Raw genomic sequence first — 19,376 nt, 5'->3', positions numbered from 1 at the left:
AATAAAACAATTTACTTGAAAAAATTTAATTTAAATATTATTTTTATCCAATTATATTAGAATTCTCTTAATCTGGTGATTAGGTATAGTACACCCTTAAAGTCTAAGTTCAGCACATAATTAAGGTTTTTTTTTTGTAATTTTTTTCAAACTCTATTGTTACAGTATGATCTAAAAATAATATTTTGTCCAAATATTTCAACCTCGTATACATAGTGTAATGGTTAGGCGTTGGAAATGTTTTTTTTTCAAGAATTTAGGCTTGATTTTACCAATAGGATGACGACACGAGCATGCTGCCTTGAATGTGTCACGTTAGGGGTTGTGTTTTTGACACTGTAACTTTGATTAAAAAAATTGATTTTAATGATTAAATTAAAAACACGCTAAAGATTTAGTGGTCACTACCGTAAATTATTTTCCTTGAAAAGGAGAAAAGTTTTGAAAATTTATACGAAAGAAGGGCAAAAATGTCAAATCAATAAAATGGGAAGCGTGTAGTTCTAATTTCGCTGTTAGGGTTTTGGTTGGTTTGACCGATGCTCAATTGCTCATGTATGTCTATTTCTCTCTGTTAATTTTTTTATAGTTATTATTTTCTCTCTGTCTTTCTTCCTAATAATAATAATATTCTGCGCATATTTTGCCTACTTTTCTCGCTTTTGCTCAATACCTCTCACTCTTGAACACCTTTTCCTCATCAGCTTTCTTTGACTTGCAAACTTGCTCCTCTCCTCAACTTATCAAACAAGGATTTCTGGTTTTCTTCATTTTTCTCTATATTTTTTGCCACTCTCAGTTTTGGCTTGCATGACCTGCTTTCGTAGGTTTGATTCTCACCTTCTTTTTGTTCTTTTTTTCCCCGCTGTAAACCAATGAAACTTCGTTGATGATTTCTGGGTTTTTTTTTGTATAAAAGTTGTGTTTTGCCTGTTTTCATTTTATTTTTTTATACTAATCATGTAGATGAGAAAATTCTAATTGTTGATTGGTTGGTGAGCGAATTATGTTTCCCCCCTTCAGTTTTGGATTATTCTGGATCTGGGTTTGAATTTTTTACTCGGATGCTGGTTGACGAATTTTCTATTTGTTTGTTAGAAGTTTATGTTTGCTGATTTGGGCCAATAAAAATGGCTTGCGGAGCATCAGTGTTTTCTGTGGCTGTGATTAATGTTGCATTTTCCCTGTTTAGGGATCCATGGCTGTGATTTTATCAGTAAATATGTAGTTGAAATTAGCTTATTCACTAAATTATTTGGGAGTTCATGGAATTTGATGCCTTTAAAAACTGGGTTTTGAATGTGTCACAAGTAAATCCATGTAAAGGTTTGTCTTGATTTAAAAGATTTGAACTTTGAACACTTCTATTTGACCAAGGTTTAGTTTAGCTTTTTAATTCGCTGCCGTAGAATCTGTGAAGTCATCGGGTTGAAGATAAATGGGGGGCGCGGTTCGACGTGGAATCGATGGAAATTACGATGCAATCGTCGTTTGGACATGTTTTATTGCATATGATTTTACAATAACCACTCCGTGTAACTTGTTAAGGACTATATTTTATCTTAATAAGACATTCAATAGCTTGAATATTGTGGTTTAGGCACCGAGCATTTTAGATTATTAATGTTATTGGTGGTATGAATTATTCATCCAATACTATAAGACAACTTTGTTACTCCATTCCCTTTGCTTCTTTCATGCACCCAGTTTGCAATGGAGTCCCGATGCGTATATGTTGGTGTTAATTATGTCCTAACCATTTCAAAGCTTATGTTGATTTGTTTGCTTTCATCTTTGTTCTCTGGCAGAAACGTAGAAGACCTCGACTCGGTTTAGGGGTTTGTACTTTGTATATAAGATGGGTTGTTTTACAGTTTTGAGAAGCAACAAGAAAAAGTCTAAGCAGTCTGTTTTTGTAAAACGCATTGCACATAAGGAGCATATGCCTACCGTGCTGCCTGAGCCCCAAGTTCAGACACGATCACTGCAATCTGCACCCCCAAGTTTTATAACCAGAGTAAAACCGATTCAACCTAATAACAAGGTAACATCCAATAGGGCACGAGCATTATCTGCTCCATCAAGTCTCGATGCTGCTGAGCAAGATGCCCTTGCTTCAGTGGAATTTGAAGAACAGGAAGAGTTTAAGAGTCGTGGAGGATTAGTGAAGGAACAGAAGTCATCTATTCCACAGCCTCTTCCGCTTCCATCTCCCAATACTACTGTGCTGAAGACAATGGGAAGTTTCAAAACAGGGAATGTTAGTGGCCCACTTTTTGCTTCTGGACCATTGCCTCTGCCTCCCTCTGGAACACTTCGAAACTTTGGTTATGAAGAAATCGCAGCTGCTTGCCATCATTTCTCTTCTGATCGATGCACATCTGAAGGTCTATCTTCTGTTATGTATAAGGCTTCCTTCGGAGAGGAAACATTGATTTCAAAGAAGTTTGAAGCTACAGTCACTCGCCTTCATCCATCTACTCAGGTACAAAATTTCTACCAATGAAATTTGTCCGCATAATTTTTCATAATCCTTCAACCCGAAACTATTATTTTGTTCAAGTTCCCTTAATTTTGGAAACATTTGAGGGTATTATATTTTAGAGTCTCACTGTCTTATTTCTCTTCATGTAGGGTTTAAGGGACTTCATAAATGAAGTAAATACTCTTGCATCATTGCAACATCCAAATCTCTGTAAATTGCTTGGATATCATGCACGTGATGGTTCAGAAAAAAGAATGTTGGTCTATGAGAGGCTGTTTCATGGAAGCTTAGACGGGCTTTTATATGGGAGATCGGATGGACCGCCGCTTGATTGGAATACCCGAATGAAAATTGCTTTATGTTCTGCACAGGGTCTTACTTTCTTGCATGAGGAAGGACCATTTCAGGTATAGTTCAAATCTATATCGTCATCTATTTTTTCGGATGATGAAACTGAATGACACGAGTAATGTGCATGTTTGGACTTGAGCTTTGATCATGTGATTGAGATAACCATTCTGTTTGAAATAAGGTCTTTTATTGATTAGTCTTCCACGCATGTTATGAATCATTCCCGTTCTTGCTATACATTACTGTGTCTAATAGTAACTTTTGGAGATTTGCTTTTATCGTTTTCCGAGTTCTATTCAAACTTCATACAGGCGTAATTTACATAAACGTCCTATCATATGCAGGCAATGTACAATGAATTTTCAACTGCCAACATACAGATTGACAAGGATTTCAGTGCGAAGCTTTCAGGATATGGTTGTGTCGGTCATATCCCGGAGACAGAACAGATCTCCAGTAATTCAGTTGTAAGTTACTTTTCTTCCATGCAATTGATCTTTAAGTTTTTTTTATTATTATTATCTATAGTTAATTCTTTGAAGAAGAAAAATTGTGGTGTTATGAGTTTATCTCAATTCTCTACACATCTACTTTTTTGAGTTAATATTGTCGCTCTCTCTCTATGCAGGCTGTGGCAAATATCTCTGTAGAGACTTTGGCGAGAGGACGGCTAACTCCGAAGAGCAATGTTTGGAGTTTTGGAATCGTTCTACTTGAATTACTCACTGGCCGGAAGAACCTTGACAATCGTCATCCCAAGGAGGAGAGGAACCTAGTTAAGTGGAGCCGGCCATTCCTAGCTGATGATTGCAGGCTGTCACTCATCATGGATCCTCAGCTCAAAGGTCGATTTCCTATGAAAGCTGCCCGTACAGTGGCTGACATTGCTCAAAGATGTCTCCAGATGGACCCATCAGAAAGGCCGACCATGAGAACCATAGTTGAGCATCTCAAAATCATCCAAGAAATGAAATATTCATGTCGGTTTCCTCTGCAAGATCCAGCAGCAATAGCCGGAAAACAGATGTCAAGGTCACCGAGTCTTAACGGGATCATCACTCCTGCCCCCAGGACAAGTTTCTCGCCATCACCGCCTTCGGGGGCCAGGATGTCCTTTTCTCCCACAGGACCACCTAATTTGCCATTGACGCTTCCCCCACGTGCATGTTCTTCCACCATGTCATTAGAGGAGCTTGAGAGGCAAGGAAGTCAAAGATCATCATCGGCAACCCTTAGAAGGGCTAGTGTGGAAGGATATTGATTGCTTTGTAATATTAGCATTTTTTCATTTTTTTTTCTCCTTTTTAAATTCAACACAACATATAGAAGATAAAATGTGTGGTTCTTCTACCGTCCTATCCTTCTAGATATCGAAACAGAAGAGGATGCTGTTTTTGTAGATAAAGAGTGCAAGCCTGAGCTTAAATATACTGTTATATGTATGTTCATAATCACTAATATCAAAGTCTACTATACAGTAAAGGTATTTTTGTTGTGATACATAAGTTCTTGGGGATTGAAAACCCCAATGCCAAACGCCTTATGGATTTTATACGAGAAAAGAACACCAAACGAAAGGGGTTAAAAGAATTTAAAACAAAACAAACAGAAATAGGAAGTGCCTTACTGTGGATCCTTGTCGTTCTCACTATCATCGACTTTGTCGGATCTCGTTTCACCATTTTCTTTGTCCTTACCCTCAGGTTCTTCGGTGGCAGAAGGGAAACAACTATTGTCCTGTTTTTCACCCTCCCCAGTCCCACTCGTGCTCCGTGGTGGAGCATTTGACGCGGAGTTCCCTTGCTGCTCATATAGTAAGCTTGTAAGACCATTCTCCTTCAGGTATGTCTCCAATGGAAGGGTTGCCACTTGAACAAGACTCATCATGGTCGGATGATTGGGACTTAAATGAGAATCATCCTCACGGTCAGGATCACAGTTCAAGTCTATCTGTCCCTTGTTAGCTTCAACCAACTTGGTGGTGATCTGACTCTTGGATTCTAACTCATTAACCGATCTTGCTTCATTCTTGGAAGGATTCAGGTGTGTTGATGATAAATGTTTAGAGCTGCTGTCTACTTCGGCTTCTTCATGGGGACCCCATGCTTGCTGATTCCTCTGAGCAATCATCTCTGCTTCACGCTCTGACTGACGCTTCTTCTTGCGCATTGTGAGGGTTTTAAAACGACGTTTAACCGTCATGCACACAACGCATGTGCATGTTGGCTTGTGTTTTCCCTTCCCGCTCGGTGGCTGGATGCATACAATGCAAGAGCAACCAGGACGGTGCCTAGGGTGTTGGTTGTAGTCGCCAATGACGTTGTGCCTGAATTATCTACATTGTCTCCAAAGATTGCAGCATTGGCCAAAGCATCCAAACCAGATGATTCATTCTCTGGGGTTGGCCTATGGAATGCTGCTATTCTCCTTTTTTTGAAATCTATGCATAAAATATGGCTTAATAGCTATCATTTGTAGATAGTATCTAGAAGGCAACGAAGCTGACTAAATATGCAATCAAATCAAGAAAAAAATACTAATAATATATAGCCAGTAACAGTTTGTATGCAGAATACGCATAATAAAAGATAATTGGATCAAGGAATATGCAACGACACATGGCCAACCTACACATGTAAAAACTCTTAATAGTGAAAGATAATTTTGTGGGATTAGAATGGCTCTATTGTTCTCTAGAAGAGGACTATATACTGAGAATGTACCTCGGTTCAATCTAAGAAGATTTTCTTGCTCCCTTGGGGTGAGTTCATCTGGTGCAGAACATGATGACCTGAAAAACAAATGCAGAGGAAATGAAAAGATTCCTTCAGAACTCATTAAAGAAAAAAAATAGGAATGCACGAGAAATATGATTCTGAAAATGATGACCTGCTTTGGTCCCAGTTATTGTCTGCACACGTCCATTTGGGTGGAAGAAGAATATCAACAGGCAACCTTCTCCATTTAGAACAACTATCACACTGAGCCCATTGCTCTTGTCCCCTGAAGATCAAAATTAGTAGTTCAAGACAAGATAATTATTATCATAAACTTGAGAAACAGAGAGATCCTTTCAAGCACAGTAACTTATGACAAAATACTTGTAGACAAAACAAGTTGCTTTACTGATAGAAATAGAGTCTATCTTTCCAAAATGAGCCTTTGGTATAACTTATGACAGATCATTATGCATGTGAATGAATATTGTTGAAATTTGGACGAGTTATTTTTCGGATTGTAGATTACTAAATATTCTAAAGGAACTAAACAGAGACGTGAAAAAACTGAAATGCAGAGGAAAGCACCATTATAAGTTTGGGTTTGGCGACATGCTCACGAAAAAGTATTTAATTACCTATTATTCCTAATATTTCCTCCTGCACATACATTGTGTTATTAAATTCTTATCGCGTTAACCTTCACATGGGTTTAAAAATAAATGCATATGCTCACCCGGTTGAACGGACAGCAAATATACTCCTCTTGCCAAAAACTGGAGGTTCCTGTGTGAAAAAAACATGCATAAAATGTTACGTTGCAATCACATTGCATAAAATGTCTTAATTAGAGCATAATGGATCCTAGTTTTCTTCTATCTATTAATAGAAAAGATTTTTCATAGGTTTCTTCAATCTATTAATATGAAATAATTTCACTGTTCAAATAGATTGGCAATTAGTCATCTGAGACCCAATTTTTTTTTTTTATAAGATATGAGGTCTCGTTAAAAACTCCATTCATACTTCTTGGCAAACCGCAAGGTAGCCAATAGGTAGCGGAAGGGGGAGAAGAGTACCTCATGTTTATTAAAAAAATTCCAGAAAATCGTACAAAATTTCACTGGTCAAATAAATTGGCAATTAGTCATCTGAGACCCAAAATTAAATTGATAGGATGAGCCAAGTGCAACAGAACAGCCAAACATACAAGCATTGCTATACTCAAATATTCCAGGAAATGTACTCACATCATATTCTTCAAAATCATGATCCTCAATCGTGACAACGCTTGGCTTGATACTTGGTGGTGGGCGGAGCAAATCCTGTGTTTCTTCCCAAGTAAGTTTCACCTCCAAAGCATCCTGACTGTCAATCAACAATCTCTTGCTTTTGGACCCAATATTTCGTGTTCTTTTTCTCTCTGGAGTTAACATCGACGGTAGTAATAATCCCTCCCTTATCATGTCCTCATGCTTCCCAGATTTATTCCAGCTAATATCACCAACAGTTGAACTCAAATGTTTTGATAGTGCGTTTAAGTGTGAATTGGTGCTTCCCTTTAGTGACTGAAGAAGGCCAGAGTAACCACTAATTATAGGCAGATTCTCAAAAACACCCGAAAAGTAACTTTCACTTGAAAGAGTGCCATTAGTAATGGCAGATGGTACGGTTTCCTGTTTATTTAATCATATCAATAAATGATCAAGTTTGCTAACATGGAAATTGATTGTCACTTTACCTGCACTGCAGCATTGTTTGTTGCTTTACGAAACCCCATAACAAGCTTCCCTTCTGGATCCATGCGGCTAAATGTTACTGTTCAGAGAGCCATATGCAGTGTTAGTCAATGGAAGCTAACAACAAAATATTGAGTTGCTCCTTAATCAGGTTCAGGATAGTACCAGTATCTCCAGCCTGCAACTGCATAGACTGCATGCAAGGAGTCACGCCCTCCAAAACATACATCCTACTGTTGTTATTAGGCCAGAATCTAAACTGAAACACCCATTCTTTTCCCTTTATATCTTGAATTCTTAGAGGAAGGCCCTCTGGTTGAGATATGGGGGGAAAATAAGCCTGCAATAGATACTCTTTTTAACTGATGTGCAACAAGGCTTCTCAACAGAGAGTAAATAAAATATCAGTTGCAAGGGTAGGATGGTGGAATAGGACAAACTTCAGCACATGCTTTTGGCAGAACCAAGCGACCAATCCGTCCAGCATCACTCGCACTCAGAACCTTTTCAAACAGTGGAACAATGGTGGAATTTGAACTAGAAAATTACACAGGTTAAGGATTTTACTGCCCTAGTTAATAGATAGACAATATTTTTAGTTGGGCAGTTAATGCATGGTTGTGCATGTAAAAATAAATTAAACCAATAATTGAACAGTGGTGGATACTCTCCAGAAATTTGTTGTAATTCTTGGTCAGTAATCCTCGGCCAATAACGAGGAAGCAACTGATTTCGTCCCCGTCCCTCTACTGGATGCCGAGCAACACGTATCTGGGGTACCGTGCTCGCATTCACCTCCAAACCTGCTGCAAGCACTGGCTTTGGTGGCTTGGGTAGAAGATGGAGAGATTTTGATGCCTGCTGCAAGACTGAAGACATCTTGCCTTTTTCATCTACAACAGAACCAGGAAAGACATTTTGGTTCCCTAATGAACTGCCCAGCGAAATACTTAAGTTTGTTTGTGGCAATGTCTCGGAAATATTAGCTTTAGAAGTGGTGGGTTTCAAAGCTTGAACTGATCCGTTCAATGTTTGATTAGTATTTGACAAGCATGTGCTTCCAATGTCTACAGCAGAAGAAAAAAGTTCCTCCTGTTTCATTTGCCCCAAAGGCCTACTTGAGTCATCATTGTGAAGCTGAAGCAATTGTCTCAGTCCAATGCTTTCTGCATTGTTGTTCAACTGTATAAGCCTTAGGTTTTCATTGCCAATGCCACTTAATTGGTTGTCTGCTGTGATTGAGTGCAACTGACCAGCATCACCTTTCACTATACCAAATCCATTAGGCTTTTCATCTTCAATCATCTGTATGAAAATGTTTTAAAAGCATCATAAATATCTGAGCTTTTACATGTAAAAATTTAAACATCAGCTAGTAGGAAATCCTAAGCCACTTAATTGGTTGTATGAATATGTACAAGAAAGTATCAATGGTATGAACAACAGAAACAAACTAAATTATAGAACTAATATAACAAAGATGTAAATCTGAAAAGGGAAATATCTTAACAGATAACATTCATTTTTCCTCTCATACTGATATCACTCACTCCCTAATGATTATCCTCAGTTATCCTCACCAGAGTATGCTAATCCTAAGCTATTGTACATGCAGGGAAGCATACTACTAAATTGCGGTTGTGGTGGCCATTGCGGTTGCGGCTACGGATGTTGCGGACGTTACAACAGGATTTATTTCCTAAAAATAACTACGCTTTTATGTTGTGGTTTGCAATGTCGCGGTGACCTTGAAAAATGCTACGATGCGGCGTTATACTGCCTTGCGGCCGCAATTTAATACCATGCCCAAGGCTAGTTAGATTAGAATCATTAAATGCCAAGGCTGTCCAGTGAGAATGTCTTTTCCTTTTAAGTTTTAACAATAAAAATAATACAACAATTTGCAATAGATATGGCGCCATCTTTATTAAAAAGTAAAAATAAGGGAAAGCCAAATTTTTCTACAATAAAGAAGAGGTTGCATGACAGTGTTGGGATAACAACAAAATTAATTTAAGACAGGACAAAATGAGATTGTTTAGAGGCACACTTATACCCCGATCAAAAGGTACGAGTCTAGTTATCAGAGACCCTACATCATCAGCTTCATTATTTACTTGGCATGTAACTTTAATATGAAAGTCATAATTCGAAAATATTAAAAGGTTAAATAAGTTGATCTTACAGGGCTTGATCCTGAGTTTTTAGCACAACTTGTACAGATGATGCCCCACTATCAAGAAGCTCAAGCAAGCACCTGGAAGCAATACATCCACAGTGGAGACGCTGCCATTTCCAAAAGCATTGAGATTATGCGCAATACTATTATGACTAGATGGACCCAAAGAGAAAGTATTGAAAACGACAACACAAGAAGCTAAATGCTTGGGATCACACACACCTTGCCACATGAACTGCATTCCCTCCACCCTGAATCCTTTGAGTGGAATATGTCACAGAATACTGATTGTTCATATGCAGACCTAAATAAGTCATAAATGAATTGCTTTTGAACAACTGGAATTCTTCAATAGGAATTGGTATTAGTTGGGAAAAATTCCTTATTACTTGAATTCTTCCCTATTTGTTTAGCTACTTTATGAAATTAAAAATATAATCAAGTTTCAGGCAATGTTATTAAGAGGAAGGATATAAAAATTCAATCGTTTCAATAACTGTTTCATTACCCTTTAACTTATATAAGAGTAATTCAAGGAAATTATATTCCAATTCACTAAAAAAATTATTAAAAACCTGCCAATCAGTTCAAAAAAAAAATTATACACTCACAAACAACAAAACATAAACAAAATAAAGTTCCAATTGTTCCGGTCTTAGATTCATCAACGAAGATTTTAAGTTGAGTGGCTATTGAATAGGAAAAAGTTAGCTTAGCTAATGATTAAGCTTAGAAAAGAAGGCTTAAGTGATTTTAATTTCATAATTACCCGCACTTATCGCAGAGATTAGCAAAATCACCAGATCGCAAAGCCCAGCCTTTTCTCCACTCAATCGTCGTGGAAGCGCCGCATAGTCCATTCATGCAACTCTTTAACGCCATGCTCCAAATTTAATCCCTACAATTAAAAAAAAAACAAATCGGAAACAGTGAAAATCTCCCCTGCCAGCTAAAAAAGAAAAACATAAACAAATTCAAAATCGGTCAAACCAGGTGAGTAATCAATTTAAAAAAGAGTAAAAAAACCGATATAAAATTATACAAGAAAAAATTTGGAAGAAAATAACCGGAGCTTCCGCGTCGCCGACGTTGAATATCGTTTCGAAAAAGGAAGGACGGCGACTTTTTGTTATACTATTAGCGGACTATTGAAGACCTCGAGCTGAAAAGGTTTGAAAAGAAACTATCGAAGAGAATCGAGAAACGGAGAGAGATGAACGATGAGTTCCGATGAGGGATGAGTTGAATCGGCGATGTGAGAGGCAGCGAACAACTCATGTGCATGCAAAGCAAATAAAAACAGAGAGAGAAAGAGAGGGTTTGGTACTTAGCAAAAATAAAAATGCATGCACGATGATACTTCAAGACTCGGCGAACTCCGTCCCCACCTATTTTTCTAGGGTAAACTACATTCTTAGTCTTTATATATTTTTACAATTATGTTTTAATCATTTAGTTATTTTCTTTAAAATAATGTCTAATATTATTTTTTAATTTTAATTATTATTAATTTCAAATTTCTCCTCGACCATTAAAATAAACATAATTAATGATGTAATAGTTTTTTTAATGATGGTATAATATTATCTTATAATGACATATCAATAATTTTATATATTTTTAATGATGAATAATCAAAACATAATGTTGAATGTTATTTTAGGGAAAAAATAGTAAGATGACCAAAATGTAACCATGAGAATAAGTGATTAACTAAATATGTAGTTTACACTTTTTTAACTTTATTTTTTTATAACCTTGCTAAATTTATACGAAGTTAATTTTTTTAAAATTTAAATAATTAATTTTAATAAAAATATATATTTTAAAATAATTTGATTAAAGGTTTTTACAATATTTTTTTATATTTCTATAAAAAATGAAATTTTAAAAATTATAAAAAAAATCAATAAATATTTTTTTGAAAGAGACGGAGGTAATGTTTATTTATTTTATAATACTATTCATTTCTTTTTTGTACTCGATGCATACTTGTTGATACAATCTCCAAAAGATACCGTTTGATTAAATGCGAGGCTTGCTAAAGCCGTTAACAGTTATCACGGTATTAGTTAGCGGGTCAGAAAAACTTCGATATCTAATAAAATTAGAATTAGAAATTAGTATAAATTATTTGTTTAATACTTAAACTATTAGTTTTGACTATTTTAGTACCTAAATTTTCATTTTTTAAAATTATATCTAACATTTAGTTTTGTTTTATTTTAGTATTTTACTATTAAAAATTTAACGTGATTAGTACTTAAACAATCAATTTTGATTTTTTTTAGTACCTAAACTTTCAATTTTTTAAAAATTTAATGTTAAGTTTTTAATAGATACTAAAATGAAACAAAAACTAAATATTATGTATGATTTTAAAATAAATGAAAGTTTATATACTAAAACAGATTAAAACTGATAGGTTAAGTACTAAAAGTGTAGTTACCCTAGAAATTATGAAGCGTATAAAAATACGTTTGTGGACATCACCGTAAAGTGCGCCACTAAGCGCTTTTTCTATCCTAACGCATATTTTCGCATTCCGATACGAATTTACTAAATCACCCTCCATTGTCCCTCTTTATTGCAAGTAAACCACGAAGAGTTGGATGATTTTGTTTGGACACTCCGTCCAACGGAACACTGCTTGCACGTGTCAGCTATCAATGATCCCATTGTTGAGTTTTCTTTTCGGTTTTTATTTATGACGAGATATTAATGATGTGCTGATGTTCGGTGACCTGGATGCCAGGTTGCCTACCAACCCCGCTGAAAGGGAAACGCCACCCACGCGCTAGTGAAATTAAAAAAGGTTGCGCAGGTGAGTGAAACAGACGCGTTTGAATGCGCGTTTTGTGGGAATGAAACTGGAAAACCAAGATTGGGACTTGTCCTAAAACAAGGGCTAGAGTTAAAGCAAGGTTAAAAGAAAGGTGGGGTGTAATTAATAGCGTTAATGTGAATTGATTAGCAAGTAATGACGGCCACGATTATCTTTCTTAAATCAAGCGCATGTTATTGCTCATCTTTGTAAATATTATAAGTCGTTCTTTTAAATAAAAATAAAAATAAAAATGTTAATTGTTTATTATACAGTTGTGATAAATAATTTATTAAACGAAGCGGTTGTTTGTTTAAACTACATTAATTAAATTTTAATCTTTAAGGAAAACAATACAAGGGAAAAGAATCTTTTAATGATAATACTTGTTATCAGTTAAAAAATTCAATCTTTTTTAGTTAGATTGATATCTAATTAAGTTATAATAATTACTCAATTAAAAATTTAATATTAATAAAGATATAATAAAAACACATATTTATTTACTTAATATGGTACGGTCAATTAATATTATAGAATTTAATACTAAAACCCTAAAAGAGAAATTAAATATAAAATATCATAGGTGATGTGAATCACAAAATAGTATTGAATTGCAGACTAAAACGTAAACGAACACGAGTTCCTTCCCTTCTTAATATCTTTCCAGCGACGTCATGCCTAATAATCTAATTCATGATTCGATCGTTGGTTGTAATACATAAATATCTAAATCATTTTTAAATAAGATTGATATTTACTATGGAATTAATTATATGCAGATTTAATTTGTTGTATAGTGATCAATTTATTTAAGTCATAAATGATTAATTAACAAGGAAATAAAATATAAAAAAATAATAACATAAAATCTCGTGAATCAAAGAATTAAAAACCTTGAAGAACCATTCACTAGAAAATAGAATTTTTGTAACTAATGAATAAGAAGTTTTTTTGTACCGAAAACATCACCTACAAAAAGCCCAATCCTTTTAAGATTTCCCTTGTCTTAACCAAAACAAACCAAGGGAATGTCATCCATTTGCTTGTAGATTTTCCCGAACGGTTGGTCATGGCGGGAACTGCAACACCCAAGTCTCATTACCTACTTCCACTTCAATCTTCTCCTCTTTATCTTCACTTAGATTTTCTTCCAAGCCATTGCTTCCTCCTATGCGTTTTTCTCCAAAACCGCCTTCCCCTCCAGGATTTCTCAGTACTTTTGTTTTCCCCGTTTTCTGTCTAAATTCAGCCTTTCTCAAAACACCCATTTTTAACACTGCATTTTAATTTGGCTGCAGGGATTTACGCTTTGTCTAGTAACGATATCAAAGTTGGGACTAACCTTGACGTTGATGGAGCTCCTTGGCGAATTTTAGATGTTTTTTTTTTTTTTTAATTTCTGTGATTTTCCATTTAAGATACTGTTTTGGTCGGCTTGGTTACCAGTAGTTTAACATGTACGAAAGTTTTAATTTTTATTTGTTGTGTGGGTGTATCATTTGGCTCTCCACGGTGCTCATACACCTTACACTCTGCACTTAATATCATTTAGAGGATGAAACTAGATAACTGTGTTACTTGCAGAACAAGTTAGTTCAGTTTCGAACATAATGTTCTTGTTCTGTGTCGAGTAGAAAGTAAGGATCTGTTGGACAGGGAAGGGTCCTTATGTTTTGGTAGAATATTGGTTTTTTTTTCCGATTAAAATTCAAAGCCTTTTAGCAATGCTTGCATGCCCTATAGAGGTTTTTCCGGTTCTTCTTCGTGCCTTCATATGAAAGCTTGGGTTTTACAGATTGAGGAGGCAAATGTTTTCAAGGAAACCAAGCAGTTCACTTTTCACTTACAAGGATGGTTCCCAGTTTGTCTTAATGGACTTGGTATTTTTGATATATTCGTATACTTGTTAGATGCTATTGATAAATGAATTCTGTAGTTTATACCTTTGTTAGCCATCTCCTGAAAGTTTGAGCAAGTGCCATATACCATCATTCTTCTGCGTTATCAGTGGTTAGCTTCCTCTTTTTGACACTCTCTATTATCTTCAAAAATTGTGTCCAATCGAATTGTTTGTCGCATTTCTTCCATGTTAGTCTTATAATGATATTTTAACTTGTGAAAGAACACATTTGAAGAAACCCATCTCGATGAGGTAGATGTAGGGAACAAGACAAAGTGGTTGACAGAGGGAATGGACTGCATTTTGCTCTTCTGGAACGGAAAGGTACTTTATAATTTATATCTGTTCATTTCTTTTTCCTGATATTGAAGTTTTTGATATATACTCTTATTTTAATTCCGGATTCAAGAGGAAGAGGGTGCTCTATAGCACTACAAAGACAGAGAAACTTCCCTTTGCTGGATATTAACCATTGTCTTTGTAGCCATCGACATTTGGTCGAACTTAAAAAATGAGTGTTGGTTTCGTATGCTTGTATATCTGCAAGTTGTGGCATCGAGCAATCGGTGGCCTAGATTAGCATGATTATTCACCTGCATTTTGTAGGTTATTGATTTTGAGGTCCCCATTACGGTTCAGCTCACTGTCGTCGATGTTGATCCTGGCCTTTAAGGTGACTTTGCTTCAGGTAATGTTATAAATTCTCTCGAAGTCCAATCTATGTTATCTAACTGAGCAAGGCTTCAGGTAATGGAAGGGTTCAGTAAAACCTAATGCCGTCTTGAATAAGAAGTAATGTAGATATTTGCACTTGAAGAACTCTCTAAGTCCAATGAAATTGACTAAATCGTTTTATTTATGATTTCTTGAATATCACTCAACCCCATTTCGTTTTACCAGTTTACTTGAAAGAGAGCACAGGAAAAAGACTGCTGTATTTTTCAGTCTTTTGTTTTGATTTCGTTGCAGAACATCTCTTTCAGTTTCTTTCGACTAATTGCTTTGATACAGGTGGATCCACCAAACCTGCAACTCTCGACACCGGCTCCATCATTAATGTTCCGCTATTTGTTAATACCGTGATCAAATAATGGTGGAGACAAGAACCGGGCAATATATGAGCCATGCATAACCTTTTGGCTTGGAGAATTTTATAATCGACAATTGTTTTTAGGTTCAATTCATTTGTTGTTATAAAACATTCAAGAACTCCTTTTGATACTACTCGAAATGTAATCGTAGTCGTGATGACATAGTTCTACAGCCAGAATTTTCTCCATGATACTGAGAATTTCACTATCTTTACAGGGTCATATCCAGTATTCTTACAACACGAATTCGACATATCGAAACACAAAGCTTGCAATGGCAGACTTTGTTGTGAGATTATGGAAGGATGACCAAATGTATTTGATTGCCAAAAGGGAAAAAACAGGAAGAACAGTGGCTAATGAAAACGAATGAAAGATCAGATTTTTATTTCATCAGAAGCGTAGAGATCGACTAAAAGTACTGCAAGTGATGGGATTTTTAGTGTCAGCCACATGATTCTTTCCAGCATTGGCTCTGCTTCCAAAAATAGGTTTCAGCAGCTTCTTCAAGAACCAGTTGAAACCAGACAGGCCACGCCCTTTGCTCACCTGTGGCACCGCTTGCGGACCAGCTAACAACCGAGACCGATTGACGACGCTCGACTCCGACAGGCTCCGACCCAATATAGCTTCTTTCAGCTGCGCCTCAAAGGATGACCTCTCGAACCGGTCCAGCAGCGAGCTCTGGTCGTCTCCAAACTTCGTCACAACAACTGATGATTCATCCATAGTTTTGTTTTCACTTGATAAACCCATTTTCATTTACTTGTCAAAACCAGCAATCATTTAACACATCCTTAAGCTGATCTCAGGCTTGTCAATGGAGTGAAGAAGAAGAAACTATGGGTCGGACGAAATTTCAAAGCTTTTTGGCTGTAATTAGGGAAAGACATGAATCTAATTACTAAATTTCTTTTCCATTTTCAATGCTTTTTTTACATTCCTTAAATAGTAGAGCATTAAATTTTGTAATGGAATTTGAATTGATTTATGTTCATCCCAAAAAGTAAAAAGCAATTTGAATCGGGTATGGCGTAATTGCTTTGTTCTGTTTGAGTCCCCATGAGAACTGAAGTCACGCTTAAATTGTTCTCAATATAAATGAGCGGAGTCATTGTTTTCAGTTCCCACCTACAATACTAATTCCTTTCATTGAAACTTCAAAATCTTTATCATTAATTCTTACTCCCAATAAATCAATCATCTGAATTTATTCAACTCAAACTCTAAAATTATTAAAAAAAATTAAATTATTTTAATTCTTTTTATTAATCTAGAGTGATTACATATTATAGTATTTATCTCAAATGCTTTCAATCATTTGACAATAAACGTTCTATATACTACGATTGTTAGTGCTCTAACTCGGGACCTCTAGGGATAACAATTATCCCGTTAATCATAGAGGTGTTTGATTTGTGCTTTTTCATAAAAATTTAGATAATGTATTGAAAAGATTGACTCATTTAGGATGTTAGAAAAAATATTTGTTGAGATATAATGTTTGTTACAATGTCAATAGGAGCACTTTGGACTACTTGGTGTCTTTGAAACAAAATTTGGATCAATTTGACGTCTTTTGGATTGCTACTCTATTAGACTTGACATCCTGACTACATGCAATCTGAAAAAGAAGTCATGTCTTCAAACGTTTTCTAAAGACGTCAGATAATCTACATGTCTTCCTACTAATATGATAACAAACATCCTATCTCAGTAAATAATTTCTCCAATACTTTAAGTGAGTTTATTTTTTTCACCATATTATCTAAAGAATTTTGTTAAATTCTTCAAATTCATTTAAATTTAAAATAATTTAAATTCAAATAATTTAAATTTAAAATGATGTTAATATAAAATAATTTAAATCTAAATAAATTAAATTAATAAATTCAAATTAATATAAATAAAAAATAATCTGAATTTTAAGTAATACTTAAATTTTGAGAAGTGTATTTTAGTTCTTTTATAGTTTCTTTTTTATGTATCTAATTCTAGTGTTTTTTTCCAAATAATCCTCTAATAGAACTCTCAACTTTATACGTGGCAAGTTGTATTTTAACATTTTTTATTTTCCCTACCTCTTTTATAGTAGAGTAAGCCTACGTTTAGCATCTAATTTTTTTTTTATTTTGTTTTAGCATTTAAACTTTATTTTTTTAAAATCACATCTAACATTTACTTTTTTAATTCATCTTAGTACTCTCTTTGAAAAACATAAATAGAATTTTTTATGGATAAATTACATCATTCGTCACTTATTATTTCTCACACCTATTTTGGTCATTGAAGTTTACTTTTTTTAATTAATCACTTAACTTTCAAATTGTTCATATTATAATAACTTTAACTTATTTATTAATATTTTATATGACACGACATCTTCTAATTATATTTATTTATGTATGATTAAAATAAAAAATAAAGAGACAAGTTGGAGAGGTCGATAAGAGTGAGACCGTGAGGGTAGGGTGAGTGGTTGTGATTTAGGGTTTGTGGTATAATTTTTGGGGTTTGAATATAATTTTAAATTTAATTTTTTATTTATTTATATATTAATAGAATAATAATAATAATAAATGTCATGTCACAAAAATATTAACAAAATAAATTATAGTGATTAAAAAAGAATAATTTGAATGTTGAGTAGTTAAATATAAATTTTTAAACTTTAGTTACCAAAACAGGAGTGAGAAGATACTTAAGTGAAGAATGATGTAATTCGACCATAAAAATGTCACGCACATTAGTTTCATTAAGGTTTTAACAGCAGGATACGAAAATGAAAGAAAAAGTAAATGTTTGGCATAGTTCTGAAAGAAATAAAAGTTTAGATACTAAAATAGAACAATAGTGATAATTTAGGTACTGAGATTTAGTTTATCCTTTATCAGTGTAACACCCCAATTTAGGGGCTAAATTTTAGAAATTATAAAGTATTAGATTTAATTGATATTTTGAAAGAAATAGTGGATTAAATTGTAAAATTTCAAAGTTGATAGATCATTTTAAGAAGTGGAGGAAATTCAGTGGCTAAACTTATGATTTGACCATTTTTCTTTTAGGAGAAATATAAACCCTATTTCCCGTATGTTTCAGCAGAAAATTCCCAGTTTTCCCTCCATTTGACCCTCATTTCAGCTCTGATCTACTCGTCGTCCGACCTCTGATCGACGAACCGAAACCACCATCGTGTTCGTTGTCGACCGATGAACAAAACCCTCAAACTTTTCGTCGTGAATTCAATTGGAAGTATCGTCGATTTTAACTCGATTTCAGTTGGTTTTTCGTCGATTCACGACGATTCAGCCATCTTTTCCACACCTCCCGTACCATCGTGTTCCTGCATCGTTTCGAGTCCACCGGTATTCACCGTTTCTCTGTCATCACCGACGAGTGGAGGGGTGAGAAAGTCAGTTTTCGATGTTTCAGGAATTGAGCTTTTCACCGTTCAAAATTGTGAACCGAGCTTGGTAATGTCTCAAAATGCCTTAAAATAATTTGTAGAATTTTTTGGGAATTTTTGACACCGTATCACTGTTCACGCACCGCGCGCTGCCACTGCGCGTATGGGGGCTAATTTTATTATTAATTTTTGTTATGGTGATTTTGTGTAAAACTCGGGTGTTAGTTTTGTAAATATTTCTAAAAGGTTGTTAATTTTAATTAATTTTAGGGTGATATTTGTGTAAAACTGTTGACTGTTGACCACTGGACCAGAACTTTGACCGGCGTTGACCGGGCATTGAACGACCGTTGACTTTTTTCGGGTACACCTATCCTAACTTTTTTCAACGTCCTGAGTTCAATTCTGTAGTCCGTTTTCGAAATTCATACCAGAAAGTCTCGAAATTGCCAGTCAAACCGTTGACTTTGACCGAAAAGTCAATTTATTAAAAAGTAATATTTTAAATTTTTTGATGTCTCGAATCTATTTTGGGGTCCGTTTCGCCAAATTCGAACCAGTAAGTTGTTTTTGACTTATTTATCACCCATTCGATCCTTTTTCGGAATTAAACTCCGTTTTTGATAATTTCTATTGATATGCATATAAGAAATTGTTGGAAGATAATTTCAAGATCGAGGT

At 35.0% G+C, this 19,376-nt stretch overlaps 1 protein-coding gene and 2 pseudogenes across 1 annotated transcript; 2 read left to right on the top strand and 1 right to left on the bottom strand.

The window, feature by feature from the left end:
- The first annotated feature begins 622 nt into the window (after positions 1–622).
- LOC120212660 (probable serine/threonine-protein kinase PBL1) lies at positions 623–4,233 on the top strand. The gene is made up of 5 exons (XM_039210884.1): positions 623–827; positions 1,809–2,485; positions 2,635–2,892; positions 3,181–3,303; positions 3,465–4,233. Exons 2-5 carry the CDS (start codon positions 1,859–1,861, stop codon positions 4,095–4,097), a joined length of 1,641 nt encoding a protein of 546 aa, XP_039066815.1. The 5' UTR covers positions 623–827; positions 1,809–1,858; the 3' UTR covers positions 4,098–4,233.
- Positions 4,234–4,257: 24 nt separating this feature from the next.
- On the bottom strand, positions 4,258–10,829 carry LOC120212659 (annotated as a pseudogene).
- Positions 10,830–13,967: 3,138 nt separating this feature from the next.
- On the top strand, positions 13,968–15,330 carry LOC120212654 (annotated as a pseudogene).
- The last annotated feature ends 4,046 nt before the right edge of the window (positions 15,331–19,376 follow it).

This window comes from Hibiscus syriacus, unplaced genomic scaffold (genome assembly GCF_006381635.1).
Source record: "Hibiscus syriacus cultivar Baekdansim isolate YM2019G1 unplaced genomic scaffold, ASM638163v2 tig00110015_pilon, whole genome shotgun sequence".
NCBI classification, from domain to species: Eukaryota; Viridiplantae; Streptophyta; class Magnoliopsida; order Malvales; family Malvaceae; genus Hibiscus; species Hibiscus syriacus.
This window is presented reverse-complemented; position numbering and strand designations above follow the sequence as displayed.